This window comes from Periplaneta americana, chromosome 16 (genome assembly GCF_040183065.1).
Source record: "Periplaneta americana isolate PAMFEO1 chromosome 16, P.americana_PAMFEO1_priV1, whole genome shotgun sequence".
NCBI classification, from domain to species: domain Eukaryota; kingdom Metazoa; phylum Arthropoda; class Insecta; order Blattodea; family Blattidae; genus Periplaneta; species Periplaneta americana.
Genome location: NC_091132.1, coordinates 61,984,553 through 62,000,676, shown reverse-complemented (window position 1 = coordinate 62,000,676; position 16,124 = coordinate 61,984,553). Strand labels below are relative to the sequence as shown.

Below are 16,124 nucleotides of genomic sequence, written 5' to 3'. Positions count from 1 at the left end.
TTGCGTTGATTCCTTCGAAAATCGAAATATTCGTCTGAAATTATCGTCGTCATTCTCGTATAGTTACAAAAGATTATTTCTGTTTCTCATCACTCTAATCCGGGAATTTAATACTCGTAGACACAAATTTCCCTTTGATAATAATCCAGTTGATCTACTGCCTCCATCTTGTATACATGAAGCCGTGGTTTTAAACCTGTCCCAGCCACGTATGTCAGACATTTGTATGTTTCTTCACTCTCCTGTGAAGCTGTATTTTCTTACATACGAGGTTGTTCTTTAACATCATCGATATCCGATTTAGGGTAAAGGTTGATAATATTGTGAAACGAGTAATATTGTGATAGTTCTTTTTAAGAATTTATTACAATTTTACTGAGCTAGACAAGGACCGGTTTTGTGCAACTTGTCCATGAACATTCTCTTAATATGTTGACGCAAAAAACAGATCTTCCTCTCGCTCAGTAAAATTGTAATAAATTCTCAAAAAGAGCTACCACAATATTACTCACATCACAATATTACCAACCTTTACCCTATATTTTCACTTTGGCTGTGGCCAGAATTAGGCTTCTGGAAATTCCAACGTGTCCTGAAACTTGACATTTCCAAACTTTCGGAACTACAAAGAGGTTCACGTCCACCACTGTGGAGTAATGGTTAGCATGTCCGACCGTGAAACGAGCAGACCCGAGTTCAAATCCTGGTTGAGGCAAGTTACATAATTGGAGATTTTTCCGAGGTTTCCTCCCCCCTCAACCAACCGAAGTAAAAGTGCTATGTAAATTTCATTCTTGGTCCTCAGATTTACTTCGCTTTATTAAATTCAACTTCATCTATCATCTTTGAATAGCTTAAGGTCGACCGGAGAAGAATGAGATGTGATTTGCATACGGATCATCTGTCTGACGCAGCTGCATATGTATCAGGGGACTGCTCTTTATTTTGATGAAATATAATTTAGTTTCTGCTAAAGTACGTTCAACATATTTGAACTGAAGAAAATCGTCAGATTTGACCTTAGATTAACATGAAATAATCTTTGGTTAGTGTTGATACAATGAAGAATCTAAGTTAAGCTTTATTGAAAGTTGGTTTCATTGCCTATTACGAGATTAACTGCTTACACAACTGGCCCTTAGGGTTTCTGATATTCTCAGATGAATTTCAATGTGGAGTCATAAACCTGTTATTTCGTGGAATGAATTTGCCAAGGAAACTAAGTTCTCCACATAAGAACAGCATGGATAGCTTCGATTTATTATATTAATTATAAAACATTCTTAAGAATGTTGGAGTCGACAACTGAATATAAGAGCCGTGACATTAGACACGATTATTTCTTAATAATTGCTGTCTTAATTTATTTTATTTCTTTCGGAACGTTACTTTTAACAACATGTTAGCCAGTAGACAAGGGTGTCTTGATTTCTGCATAGTCTTATATTACTAGCTGGTAATATTTCTCCCATTTAAATGTTAAATCACGTTGAATTTCTATTGGTGCAAACTGCAGAGAATGTGTACATTTATTCGAAATAATTGTTTTGTAGGTTATTTACCACATACGTCACTTGTGATATGTAAAACATTATCTTGATGTTCATATCGGATTACAAGATTGCGACATTAATCGAATGCACACTTGTGCGCCTTGATTTCCGGGTGAGGATTCTGTCATAACTGATATTTGCTTATTTGAATTGCAGGTTCTCTGCCAGCTGCTGCTTCATCCCGCGTTGGGGTTTCCTTTCGCCAGACAGGCTCTTGCCAAGTCTGCCCGAAGCGATGACCTCATCTCTGGGAGCGACTTCCTGTCGGTTTTCATCGGGGCCTCCGTTCCGAGATCGCGACCTATCAGCAGGAGCCGAAACTACAACAAAGTCAGCAAACGTCCAGACTCCGTTACATCGGAAGAGTCATATACAAGCTCATCTTACGCTGACAACATACCAGCCTCGTCCGAGACCACTGCGTTCGGCATTAGAACTGTACCAAAGGACAGTAACTCATTACCACCAGAGCCTCTTGCAGATTCCTCGTCCATTTTGTCCGAGCCTGACAACTCGCATGTAGGAAATGAACAGGATATAGTCAGCAAGGCAGCTACGGATTCTGCTGACTTGTCAACACCACTTACAAAAGAAAACGATCCACTGGATACAGGTGAAACTCAGAAATCATCAATACCTAACGCGTCATTAGATGGCGTCAATGCTCAATATGTGGGGCTTGAGCCCGAGGGAGCTAGCAGCATAACAAGTAGCAAGAGGATAGAGTTTGTCTCAAATTCTCAATCAGAAAAACCAGCCGGAAAACCATTAGAATTTGAACGTGATATAGAGAAGGATGAGGTGGCCATAACAGCCACATCTACACCGTCACTACTCACTGACGACTTTTCTGATAAGAACACTAATTCCAGTTCCGATACATTCGGAGTGGAAGAGCTATCACCGACATTCGTTACAAGCAATGGAACTTTTACTGAAACTGAGGCACCTTCAAAGAGGGCGACTGAAACTGAAAGTGATTTTTCTAATGTGAGCGAGATTCCAGTAGAGAATGAAACATTTGATAAAAATCCAACTCCAACCAGAGAAGAAAACAATGTTGCTTGGCCTACCAGTGCGGATGCAACAGGACAAGACGGATTTCAAAATCAGACACACCAAGTAGTATCCGTGAGAGTGTCGTCCTCAGTGGCCCGTGCTCAACAAAATAACAAAATTGAACCTGAAAACAAAGACATATTCAGTACTTTCTTGGATGCATTCGTCCAGACCGACAACAAAGCTGAATCTCCAATTGAGAGCGCTTCATTGGTGACAGAAGAACAACCCGCTGCAACAGCCATCCAACGCAGTCAGTTCAGTGTGGAGGAAGCCTCTCCATCTTCTTCTATAATATCTGTGCACCAGGAAACCTCTTCTTCTAACATCCAATCTCGACAAAGTTCTTTTTCTTCACCAGGCGCAATTGAGTCGCCATTGAATCCACAGTCATCTCCAGTCAGTTACCACACTAGCGTCTCTACGGCCACATCTGGCAGCAGAGTACAGTTCTACAGTGAACCGCCAAGTTACCATAGAACGGGTTCGTCCGTAGCAGAGACTGTGCAACAGGCCGTAGTTGCACATCAGCAGCATCAGCCTCAGCAGCAGAATTTTAAGCAAGTCTTTCAGGGCTCAGGAGGTCTCAACGTCGCCAGTCATAATGGAAACGGGGAATCAAATTATGGTGCAGTTCATCAGATTCAGAGCAATTATCAAACCAGTAGTCCGCAAAGAAGTTACAGTACTGAAGGCTTGCAAGGAAGCATACATCAACAGTCACACGATACTTTGAGCGAAGGCCAACAAGGAGACACCAATCGTGCGCAGAAGAGCTACGAAAGTCATCAAGAGCCTCCGGAGAGAAATTTCGAACTTCCAGAGCACAATTATGGAACACCTGAAAGAAGCTACGCAAATCCTGAACAGAATTATGAGGTAGACGAGTCTGTGAGCGTCATGACAAACGGAAGAGTTCACGGGGTTCAGTTCCCGCCTGCCACAACTCCAGGTCAGCAAGCAGACACCGCGCTCAGAGAATTCAACACTCCGCAAGGACAATCACGTGATCCAAACTCTAAGTTCGGGTACGTCGTTGAGGGCAGAAACTTCCGGAAGTACCAAGTGGAGGAGCGAACATCTGACGGCTTCATCGTGGGCGAGTATGGCGTGGTGAGCCATGACGACGGAAGCCTCCGAGGCGTTCGCTACACGGCGGATGGCACCATCAACCCCAGGCTCATATACGATGCACTTGTCAAGTTCCTGTCTCTGTAAACCCGCTCATCGTGGCGACTCCCGTGAACAATATTCTGGACGCTTCTTTGTGTCTCATCGTGAACAATGAAGTTAGCATTTCCATAACAAAAATTTTAATGCTTTATTTAGTGGAACATTATTATGACTTTTTCCGCATCAAGCGGGTAGTATAAAATAAACATCGATACGCAAGTTCTCGCTATTTTTGACGATGATTTTAACTTTTAGTGCTTAAATTAATTAATAGTTTTATCCTCTATTTTGATCAATATGTGGAAATGCTGTCCTTCCCTTTATACACAAGTTCTTACGAAACTACTTCCCGTCTCCTGCCAGATCCTTCTTCTCTTAAACGAGGTGTTGATGAAAGTCACGATTTCCTGCTATAATTACTAAACGGTAGTCTGTGCTCTCCGATCAGAGACAGCTAGCAGTTCTTCGGCAGCGCTATGGGTTGCTACAGTCCTTGAGTTTTAATACCCCATGTATCATTTGACAAGTAATCGCCTAGTTGAGTGTGCTGCAGTGTTCTATCTGTATCTAATGACGTTTTTCAAGCTAATTATTTGCAAGGAGTACATAATTAACTGTGGCAACGACTTTATGAAGGCAAGGTTTCGTAAGAGCTAAGTGTCCATATAATTTCTCCTTACTTTAATAACAATATATTTTAGTATGCATGAACAGTTGTTTTTATTAAGTTCTGTTAACGGGAGGCGCTACTGTATGATCCTGTTTTCAATTGTACTTGTTTTGTTATTCTCATTAGTGAAATATAAAATACGAAGACCCTAGCAATACGTCATGGTAAATGTGCAAATACCTATTTTCAGACAAAAGCCGTAGATTAGAGTGATTGATCCTGTCCACAATCTCGTGGTTCCCGATGTTTACAACGTAATTCCTGTTTCTTTTAACAATGGAGAATAAAGGTGATACAGAATAACAGTGCAAGACACGTCCTTCCGGAAAGGAGGGATACAGGTCAGTTTTGTTGCTCAAAATAAAATTATGTAGATGGTTAAGAAGAGTCTTAAAGCTTAATAATTTAGTTATATAATGGTTTTGTGAAAGCAAAAATGAGAAATAGAATTAATTGTAAATCTTCATAAGAAAGACATGTGTTATTGTTTTGTAATTTTTAGGTTTGTGCCAGGAATTTTTTTAACTTTTTTTCTGCTTTAGTAATTCGAAGCCATCAATGTAACGAAACTTCTGAAAATTCAGGGCACATATCCATTAAATCTGTGCTAAGTATTTTTAATTTTCTTTGCGTATGAACGGGGACATATTATGTCATTTGTTTAATTTCGGTTAGATAAATTTTATTGAGTTTGTAAAGTCACTGTCAATGCAATCTCAGTATTTGAAGAACAAAACTTTAAATGTTAAATCACATGATGAGAAATAAATGTATTAAAACATATTGAATCCAAGAATAAGAAATGAATTTATTTTTACTTACATTCATTATTGCAATGCAATGTGAATTACAGTAGGTCTATCAGTCTCAATATTTTCTACAACGATTTGTTATTATTAAATTAAAGATTGTGTTTCTAAAGAAATTCTTTGTTGATGGTGTATATAAAATTAAATTTCACTCATTAATTTCAAATTAATTATTATACTAAACAATCATACGTAAGTCACTTGCATCATTATTACTTTAATAAATACCTATAGAGTTCTTTTAAAAGTAAAAGGTAAATTTAGTTGTTCATATTTTCTCCATTTTCTACAAAATTCTGTCAGTAGCTTATTACAAAAGAATTGGAATTTTTTGCATCATGATGACAACGTGTTAGTTTGTTTCTGATTGTTCCATTGTAACTACAAATCTTCAACGAATTAATTTAAGTAAAAGGGTGTTTTATTAATTTGTATTTGTGAAAGGAAATTGTATTTCTTCTGAAAACTCGTATCGGTCTATTCAATGTCATTACGAATATGGACGCGGTTTTTCAGCAGGCTTTCGGCGGTTTCGTATCCGAAATGGTTTAAGAGCTGGCCAATGGAATTTGAGTTCGTTATTTGAATACGGTTCAAAATTATGCTATACTGGTTTTAAGAAATCGAGACATTTAAATATAATATTCATGCAAGATAGCGCACCTCCTCACATCTTTCACAAGAGAAAAAAAAATTTAGATAACATTTTTGGTAATCATGTTATCACTAGGCACTTTCCTATAACTTGGCCTTCAAGATCGCCAGATATTAATCCTGCAGATTATTGGTTGTGGGGCTCTCTGAAAGAAGTTCTTGAGCAAATCTACGACAATTATTGTTGAGACGAAGGACTCCATAGCATATACTGTTTCAGATATTCCAGAACACGTACATCGTTAAATAGAGGCTGTTACTTGTACAAGAACAAAATGGTAGACACATAGGTCTACAATATCTACGATGAATGATTTTAATATAATTTAATGTTGTTTCAGTCATCAAACTTATCAATTATAGGCCTATTGAAGATTAACAACCTATTAATTCAAAATACATTAAGTAATTTAATACACTAACGTTTTTGAGTATTTGCTGGTCATTTTGAGGTGATTATACAAGTAATATAAATGTTTTGAACACAAAAATCTAGGGATTATAACATGCCATATTACAAATGTGGAACCATACAATTACACAATTAATAATAAAATAAATGTAGTCTGTATTAAAAACAATGGTAAATGCCAATATATGTTACATTTTTCTATCATATTGCTTGCATAAATTGACCATACTATACCTACTGTATATTGTTTACAAAGTCACATGGTTAAAATCTAATTGATGAAAACATATTAAATTGAACGTTAGTGCATGAACTGCAGTGTATGATGATATATTACGTCTAGGTACTTAAAGCTGTACATTTATTTTATTAATTGTGTAACTCTATGACTCCACATTTGTAACATGGCATGCTATAATCACTAGACTTTTGTGTTCAAAACATTTATATTATTTATTTATTTATCAGAGCTTCCTCAGATTAGAGGCTGCCATTAGACAAAGCATACAAAACAATACAAGAACAAAATAGAAGATGAGAGCTAAAAGAGTAAGAAAAAGTCAAACAAATGCACAAACAAACAATGGCAGTTTACAGAAGAAAAAAAAATTTCAAGTAAAGAATCAATGAAAGCTAAGAAGGAAAAAGAAAAATGATAATGGTGCGTAAATTTTTTTACATACACTGAATTAGAGTCCATATACGTGGTTCCGTAAAAGTTTGACTGACTCTTTAATTATGAGGAGGGCCAGTTCGTTCAGAAAAGATTTGTGCAGTCCTAGGGTCTTACAGAATTGAGAATAGAAGTTGGGTATCGTTCCTCTTGCTCCAAACATCAATCCCGTAACACTGATATCGTGAAGTTGGTATTTATCTTTATAATACGGGATGGTTGGAACGTAGATTGCTCGTTTCTCCTCATGTACGTCTTCGGGCTGTCCTTTGTACGGTTCAAACCTGATGGTGGGGTCGATTATCATACCCTGAGACAGGGATTCGCTAATGGCGATTATGTCAATTCGTCTGTTACTGCCATTGTCGGCGGTTCCGTGGACTTCTTCATAGACAGTATATTTTAGTGATATTATATAATCACCTGAAGATGACCAACAAATGGTCGAAAACGTTAGAGTATTAAATTACTTCACGTATTATGAACTGATAGGTCGTTAACCTTCAATATAGTTGATAAGTCTGATGACTGAAACAACATTAAATTATATTAAAAGCATTTATGCAACTTATCTGAAAATAAAATAAAAATGACCTTCAAGTGTACAATGAAGTTATGGGAATGAGTAGTGATGCGAAAAGTTTCATTTCTTGTGCAATATGCCAGTGCCATAAATTTTTAGATTGTGTAGAAAATAAAGAAAATTTTAATAATTGAATTTTCCTCTTTTTTATTTATATGAAATAGCAATCAGCTGTTGTGGTTCAAAATGAATAATGGAAAAAAGTATTTCTGTGAGTTACGAAGACAATATTATGGTAGTTCTATGCATAAAATTTAGTTTCATTATCAATTTCAATAGGTACAGATTTCTTCGATATTCTTGTAACAGAATGTGGCCCAAGATATTACTGCATCACCTTTATTAAACAAAGTAGCACCTAGATTTCCAAGGGACCACAGACTCCTCTTCACAGCTGTCGAGATGATACCTTGTCATGGCCGTCGTCCTAACCCTGCACTCCGTTCAGTCGCTGCGGCTAAGACGCCCGCCATATTGCAAACTCTTGTCACGATAGCAACTTAACCAGAGATCGGGGCGGTTGTAGTAATTCAGGGGTATTGTTAACTTTCCATGACAACATGAGTAGCGGCTATAGTTGCAAACTGACACACATCGCACTGCAAACAAATGCTTGTTCTTCCTACCGCAGTCAACTGTTTGTAAGCTTGTTAATAATTATTATGTTTTATGTACGTACATTAAATTCACTAGAAAATAAGGCTAAGTTACCTTGTATGTACGCTTACTCGCGAAGCAAGGTCAGGTTTCGGATTGCTCAAGTTTTATTTTTTTTTTTTTGTGTAATATTTTCTTTTATCCCACGCTTGTTATTGGAGCCAAGGTTTATGGTTCAATTTCGGCCGAGGACTTCGGATTTTAAAGTTGGCACGACAATTGCTGTCTTAAATGGGAATTATAGACTTTATTCGTGACGTGTCGTAGGTGTATGACATAAAAAAATCCTCTCTTTGAAAATAAAACATTCACATTTTTCAAATAACTTCTCAAAATTAATTCGTAATAACCAAAACTCTGAACTTGGGGACTTGTGTCTTTGCACGTGGCTAAGCGACCGGACTTCAATGTCAACAAACTTCCGCTTCCAGCACGGAGGTATTGTCAGGTCTGCTATAAAAGTGGTACCTGTAACCTTGCTCATGCACACGACACGCAAGTCCCCAAGTTTCGAGCTTTGGTAATAATAATAATAATAATAATAATAATAATAATAATAATAATAATAATAATATATTTAATGTAATTTGTATCATTGAAGGAATTGGTAAGTCAACTGAGGTGATGATCGATCTTTCTGTAATTTTTAATAGCTCTGAAGTTCTGAAACTATTCTAAAAAATAATACGACAAAATTTTCTTCCAGTTTTTATATGCAACTTTGCACTTTTCCTACCGCTTTCAGTAGGAAATTCTATTTACATATCTTCCTATCTCGAAATTCTAGGCTGTCAGGTCGTAATCAATAATTCCTTCGTGTTTTAACACAAATATCCGGCCCTACTTTTACTATGTGCAGATAAATTTTACTTACATGCACTCCCATATCAGAAATAAATGCTTCCACTCTACTAGACTATTTGAGGAGATAGCCTGGGTTTTCGCTTAATTTTTGCACAGCTTTGCAGTTCTGCTACTTCTCTGAGCATAGAATATTTACGTACATGTTCCCTCATCTGAGAAATCAAATTTCTTACTCCAGAAGATTATAAGATCATAACCAACTTTTCCTCTAATTGTTCCTTTACTCAGTTTTGCAGTTCTGTTGTTGCTCTGAACTGAGAATTTAACTTACACGTTCTCGCATCTCAAAACCAATGCTACCCTGATTTTGTCTTACAAAGCTTTTGCAGTTATTTTACTGCTTTGAGGGGAGAATTTTTACTTACATACTCTCGTATCTCAGAAATCAAATGTCTTTCCCCAAAAGTCTATCAGATCGTAATCAACGTTTCCTCTAACTTTTCTATACAGCTTCATAATAGTCCTTTGTTGTTTTAAGGACATAATTTTGTTACTTACAAATCCTCCTATCTCAGAATTGAAATCTGTTATCGGTACTCCAAAAAAGGTATCAGACCGTAACCAATATTTCCTCTAATCCATTTTTACACAGTTTTGCAGTTCTGTTACTTTGTGCAGAGAATTTTTACCTACATGTTCCTCCATCTCAGAAATATGTTTTATTCGAAAAGGCTATCAGATAAAACCAACGTTTCCTCTAAATCTGTTTCACGTAGCTTTACATTTCTGTTACTGTTATGGGCAGAGAATTGTTTATTTCATGTTCCAAAGTTTCCTCTATAATTCTTAAGGTTTTCTTCTAATTTCACTATTGCCCAGAGCAGATAATTTTTCTTACATGGTCCTACTGCATAGAAAAAAAATACTTGCATGTTCTTCCATTTTATAAATAAAATGTCTTACTCCTAAGGACTTATGATAACAACCTATGTTCTCTCTATCTTTGCACATATTTGAGGTTTCACTACCTCTCCGAGGACGTAAAATGTTTCTGTACACATTCTCACGTCTTAGAAATTAATTTTCTTACTCCAAGAGGATATCGGATCATAATGAATGTTTCCTCTATCTTTATAGTTTCACTGTTACTCTGAGAGGATAATTTTATCTTACAAGTACTCACGTCACATAAATAAAATGTTTAACTGTGCTAGGCTACCTGAAGACACAAGTAATATTACTTATATTTTAATTTCCGATGCAGCCCCTCCTCTAAATAGTACATCTCTACACGACGTCACGACTGCACAATACTTAAAAATTATTGCAGCAGAAGTTTCTATAATAATGTCACAAGACTCTAGTGACATTTATTAGGAATATTTCGTGAATATAATAAAAATGTAAATAATATATCCCTAAAATTCGCTCACAAAATGTTAATAATTCTATATTTATGAATACTTAACTTATTCAGACATTGTGAAGTCTAAATAGATGAATAACGATTACTGCAATAAAGAAAATTAATTTTGTTCAGTAATGCCAATTGAGAAAAGCGAAATACAGGTTTAAAAATGTTAATTACATGTACTGCGCTTTTCTCTTATTATTATAACAGAAATACGTTTTCATTATCTGCTGAAATCATAATTTAATTTAAACATTTTATAATATAATTACAAATAACGTGATTAATACATTAATTAAACGAACAATTGTTATGAAGCAGTGTCATTTTCTTTAGATACAATGGACATGGAATTAGAAGATGAGGATGTACAATAGATGTGGAAGTAGGATTTCGCACTTTATTTAGTACAATGGATTCATACTCATCGATTTACGTGGAAACAGGTTGGCGACACTGACTAAACAAAAGAACGACCATGCGATAAATTGATAGTGATAAATCGAGCTGCAGAAATTATCGCGATGTATGGCTGTGATTGGTTGGAATTTAAAGTTATATTACACTTCATTTGCCGAAAATGGAATTATGTCATATAAATGAAAAAGTCAAGGTAAATTTTCATAGGTTCTTAGAGACAGCTTCCGAGAAAGTATTTACCTTACTGCCGGCTGTTAATCTGTATAACTCAACGGAAACATAGGTCCAAATTTAAGATCTTTGGAAATGCTGTGCAATATGAAATGTCAATCATTAATCAAGAATTTTTAATTACGTACAGTCTTAATACTTGAAAGCTCAAAGTTCTTTGTTATTTCTTGTTGATACGGATCATGGTGTTACGGCCACGTGCATTTTTAAACAGAAAATTCTAGATCCGGAACCTGACCGTGAGAGTTCTTCACTCTGTAACAGTAACGTCACTTAGAAGCGTTTATGTATAGAAGACTCGTGCAGTAATTTTGTTGTAGCAGGCCACAATAATAATTATTTGTGTTTTTCATGAGTGATCCAATTCCAATTACACTCGGAGAGAGAAGGGAACGCGTGCTTATTAATAGTCGGGCGTCCTTGCTAACGTGCAAGCGATGAAAGTAAGGAGACTGTCCCCTCCAGCTTCGGTGTAACTGGATGCAACAGCACTATCGTAATCCCTAATAACAGCGAGTAGTGATATATGGTTAGTTCTAGCAATGTTCTTAGGTTATTAAACAGATAATTTGATTGTGGGCGGATCTTAGATGTCCCCAAGGCATTCGATTGTAGACTTGAAAAAAAATTTCTAGCCAATTAAAACAAGTTCGGTACGGCCATAAATTGTTGAAATGGATTATCAGTTCCATAGCTCACGCAAGATTGTCGATCTGACTTAAGGTTGCAAATGGTGTGCAGGCGATAGTAACAAGTATATGATTTATATTCCTTTAGTTACTGTCATCTGATTCCATATGAAAAGTGTGAATATACTGGCTTTGCTGAAACAGTTCAAACATTATGATATTTCTGATCACCAGCACGCAGAATTGAGATGAGAACAAAGCAGAAATTCTTGAGTAGCAGTAATGGTGAATTAAGAAGCTATAAATTCATGCAGACAACCAGTCAGTCAAGAATATTTGGCCAAATCTTCATAAATCCTATTACACCTTTTTATTGCCTATATTTGTAGCAGTAGGCGGAGATATATGCCCTAAAACTTATGGTGTAACCTGAAAATACTCAAGTGTTTTATTGTAGGAGTGAAATACATTCAAGTAACCTTAAACTGGTTTCATTTTTTATTGATTGATTACTAAAGTGTCAAGCTGAAATAAATGCATTAAAAAACTCGACTCCAATTTCCTATTCCTTGTAGTCACTGTCACTATCTTATATTCACAAAACGAATTATATTTTTATTCCTGAACAAATTCCTCGGCCAGCATTCATCCAGTTGATACATCGGTGTGTATTCCTGGCTCCGACGAAGATGACATTCGTGGTGGAAGAAGACATGATTCTGAAGGTTAACTTGGGATTCTTCCATTTTCTCCAATTCATTTTACCAATATTCTCCACAATCCCTCTTCTCATAATCATTTCCGGCTAGTAACATAGAAGTTTTCCTTGTGTGTTGAGTAGCTCAGGCATCACCGCCTGCTATTGCACTGTGTCCTCGTGCTACAGTATATCCAAGGATATGTGGATGGCAGTAGTAGGCCTACCAATTCTAGACGACTCAAAAAATCCCGAGAGATGGAAGCTTCTCCCTTTTCGGATATTGACAACTCAAGACAAGGATACGCATCCTATCAACGCCGGCCGTGGAAGCCTACATTCTAAAAACTACTAGGATATTCGAAAAGTAATGGCAACATAGTTGCTGTCTCACATTAAATTTATTTAGGTTACTTTTGAGATTACATACTGCAAATATAGTATCCAGCCAAGTCAACAATACCGTCATTTCCCAAACTATGGTCCTGGAATACAACTATGGTCCACGAGACAAATATTCAAAGAACATTGTACAAATAACAAAGACTGTTCGTAGATATCTGCAGTGACTTGACTTCAAACTACAGTACAGCAAAAATATAGATAAACGAGGTACTACGTTAAGGAGTACAAAATTTTAATAGACCTTAGTTGTGTTCCAGGACAATAGTTATGGGAAATGACTGTACGTTGCCAAATTCTAGGAAGACGGCGGACTCCATCTACAGCTGCATTTCTGAATATCTCTCTCACTGATCATCTAAAGCTCTTCGGATGTAATCTCTTGATTGAAAGCGAATGCCTCACTTCCACTCAACTTGCAATTGTACAGTAAGGTAGGACTTCTCTCCCACAGGATTCTTTAATGCCCTAAAGCATTGAGTTGCATGTTTTTCTGTTGCAACTTGGATTTTTATGAAGGACCTTTGTCCGCACCTTTAGTAGTAGTAGTAGTAGTAGTAGTAGTAGTAGTAGTAGTAGTAGTAGTAGTAGTAGTAGTAGTAGTAGTAGGTTATTTTACGACGCTTTATCAACATCTTAGGTTATTTAGCGTCTGAATGAGATGAAGGTGATGATGTCGGTGAAATGAGTCCGGGGTCCAACACCGAAAGTTATCCAGCATTTGCTCGTATTGGGTTGAGGAAAAGCCCCGGAAAAAACCTCAATCGTACCTTTAGAGCTGTATTGTTTACTACAAATCAGAAACAGTCACTGTATTTACAAAATATGGCTACTTCGAGACTTTCAATATTGCAAATTTATTAAACAATCGCTGCTCTATTCAATGGTCACCGACAGGAGCAATGATTTACAGCATTGTTGCCATTACTTATCGAATGCACTAATATTAACTTGGTATTCATTTAACGGCATAATACCATCACAAATATTTAATTAGTACTATAATCTAACGTTTGAAAAACCTGCTAATCTCGATTAGGTATGAATGAAAGCAAAGTGGTTGTTGTATTACGTAGCTGAACACTGACCTCTGTGGCAGAACTTAATTGTGCTCCAGTCTGTCAGTATATTGCATGTATCATAGCGGAAATGTCCGCAATAATAAAACCAACACTAGAGCGCTCGAGGCTGTAGGGATTCTTGTTACATTAATCCGGATTCCGTCTCCTGCCGGAAGCCCATGACTCAGACACTGAGGGACTGAATCCTGTGGCCAGGGACTTTAACACTTTCTATTAAAAGTTAAAACTTCATAGACACTTAAAACTTTAAAAGTGTTAAAATTGTTTTTTTTTAAGAAGTAATATACCTTGTACGACGACGATATGATCCTGCAGTAGTTCACCAACGCTGACGAAGACATAGAAACCAGTGTCGAAACGTTACCGCCCGTTGTACAAAGTATATTGCCTTTTTTGAAGTAATTTTAACATTTCAAAAATTTTAAGATTTTATAAAGTTTATATTTTAGTAACATTAATTTTCAGGATGCACTGTTGCCACAGTGTGCAATTGAAAATTCTTCGGATGAATTGTCACTAAAATTTTGTTGTGTATTTTAACCAAGGTTAACACTATGTGCGAATTTTTGGACACTCTGAATACATTTTTTTAAATAATAGATTGAAATTCCGTTCAGGCGGATGCAATTAAACTAGGTACCATTTAATCCGGTTAGGCGTTCTGAAGAAATACATCTCATACATAAAAATCTAAACAAATTATTTTACTCACGCAAGACAAGGCTAGAGTTTCCGCATACTGTAATTTCTACCTCTAGGAACTGAACTATGTGATGAATTTCGTTCAACAAACGAAAATAAGGAAATTTTCTGTGAACTAACAACACGTGAGAAATCTACGTATATTTATAGTAAAAAAATGTGGAACAAAGAATAAAAGAAAGAAAATTATAATCAAAGAAAGAAAATTATTTACTACTTGTGATATGAACGACACAAGTGTTGAATTTTAATTATTTTACTATACTGTAATTTTTTATTCAAGAAATTACCCGTCATATATTTCTATTAATGTAGACATCGACTCTATAAATATCAGACTTCTTCAAAATTTTGGTAAATAATGTTTTTGCCTGGAAGATCATTTCTTCCAGTTTTCAAAAATATATAATTTGTAACCATTATCTTAATAAATTCATAATTATTTGGGCATTTATAATATAAGCGCACTATATTTTCTTTACCTTACGTCACCTTCAGTGTCCGTTTTCTTCTATTTCACATTTTCCGACATTTGTTATCTTTGCGATTGAGAAAAAGTAGACTTCCAATTGGGAAAAAGACTTTACTGAAGTACCAAATTAAAGCTTTAATGTGGCTATATTCTAAACTAAATTATTATTTTAAAATAATTACAATGTTTTCCCCAAAAATAAACAAATATACAGTCATATATTTAATTTTCTAAAGTGCTTATGTAATGTGGCATATATTTTGAATGGTTCAAGACAAATAATATTTTAGTATGTAACATTCTCCGTACGTAGTGGATCATTTCCGAGAAAGAAATTTTACCCTAGGTCAATTTCTAAAGGAGTTAGATCGGTCCAAAATTTTATTAATTAAAAAAAAATTCTTTGGGCCCCAAATTCTATTTTTAAGTCTGAATTATATAAATTGCTTAGTTTACTCCTAAGAATCATGTCACCAAAGTTTGAACTACATTAAGGAAAAAATGTGGATTTTTATGCTAAGAATCGATGTAGGCCTATACCTCCGAATTTTTGCTAATGCGAACAATCCTTAGCTGCAATTGGTCCGGATTAACGAAGATTTACTGCAGTTCAATAGAATAAACTATAATACCAATCATAACATGGTAGAGGATAAGAATTGTTAAAAAAAACGCGTAAAACACAGTCAGTGTCATCTTACTAACGACAATTTTTTCAATATTGTATTTCAATCTTCTGAAATAGAAAGTCTCCAATGTTCCAGGATGAAGATCAAACAACTTCGAGGTTCCTAAAAGTTGTAGAGTCTGCATTCCTCCACAATAATGAAACACAAACTATAACACAATGCTTCTTGTTGATTTTTTCATACGTTCAGAAGAAACTAGTCTTGGATGGATACTACGGAATGGCCTTGCGAGCGGATGCAATGCCCGAGGCATTCTGCACACACCGCTTGTTCAACGTGAGCTACACGTCGAAGCTTAAGACCAGGCAAAGCTATTTCCTTCAGGGAAAGAACTGCAATTTC

General features: G+C 36.0%; 1 protein-coding gene across 1 annotated transcript in view; it reads left to right on the top strand.

Annotated features, from left to right (window-relative positions):
* Nucleotides 1-4,606, top strand: part of LOC138716377 (mucin-21) — a 274,570-nt gene extending 269,964 nt beyond the window's left edge. Inside the window, exon 2 of the mRNA XM_069849402.1 lies at nucleotides 1,710-4,606. Coding sequence (XP_069705503.1) covers nucleotides 1,710-3,830 — 2,121 coding nt within the window. The 3' untranslated portion in view covers nucleotides 3,831-4,606. The remainder of the gene's footprint in view (nucleotides 1-1,709) is intronic.
* Nucleotides 4,607-16,124: the final 11,518 nt, after the last annotated feature.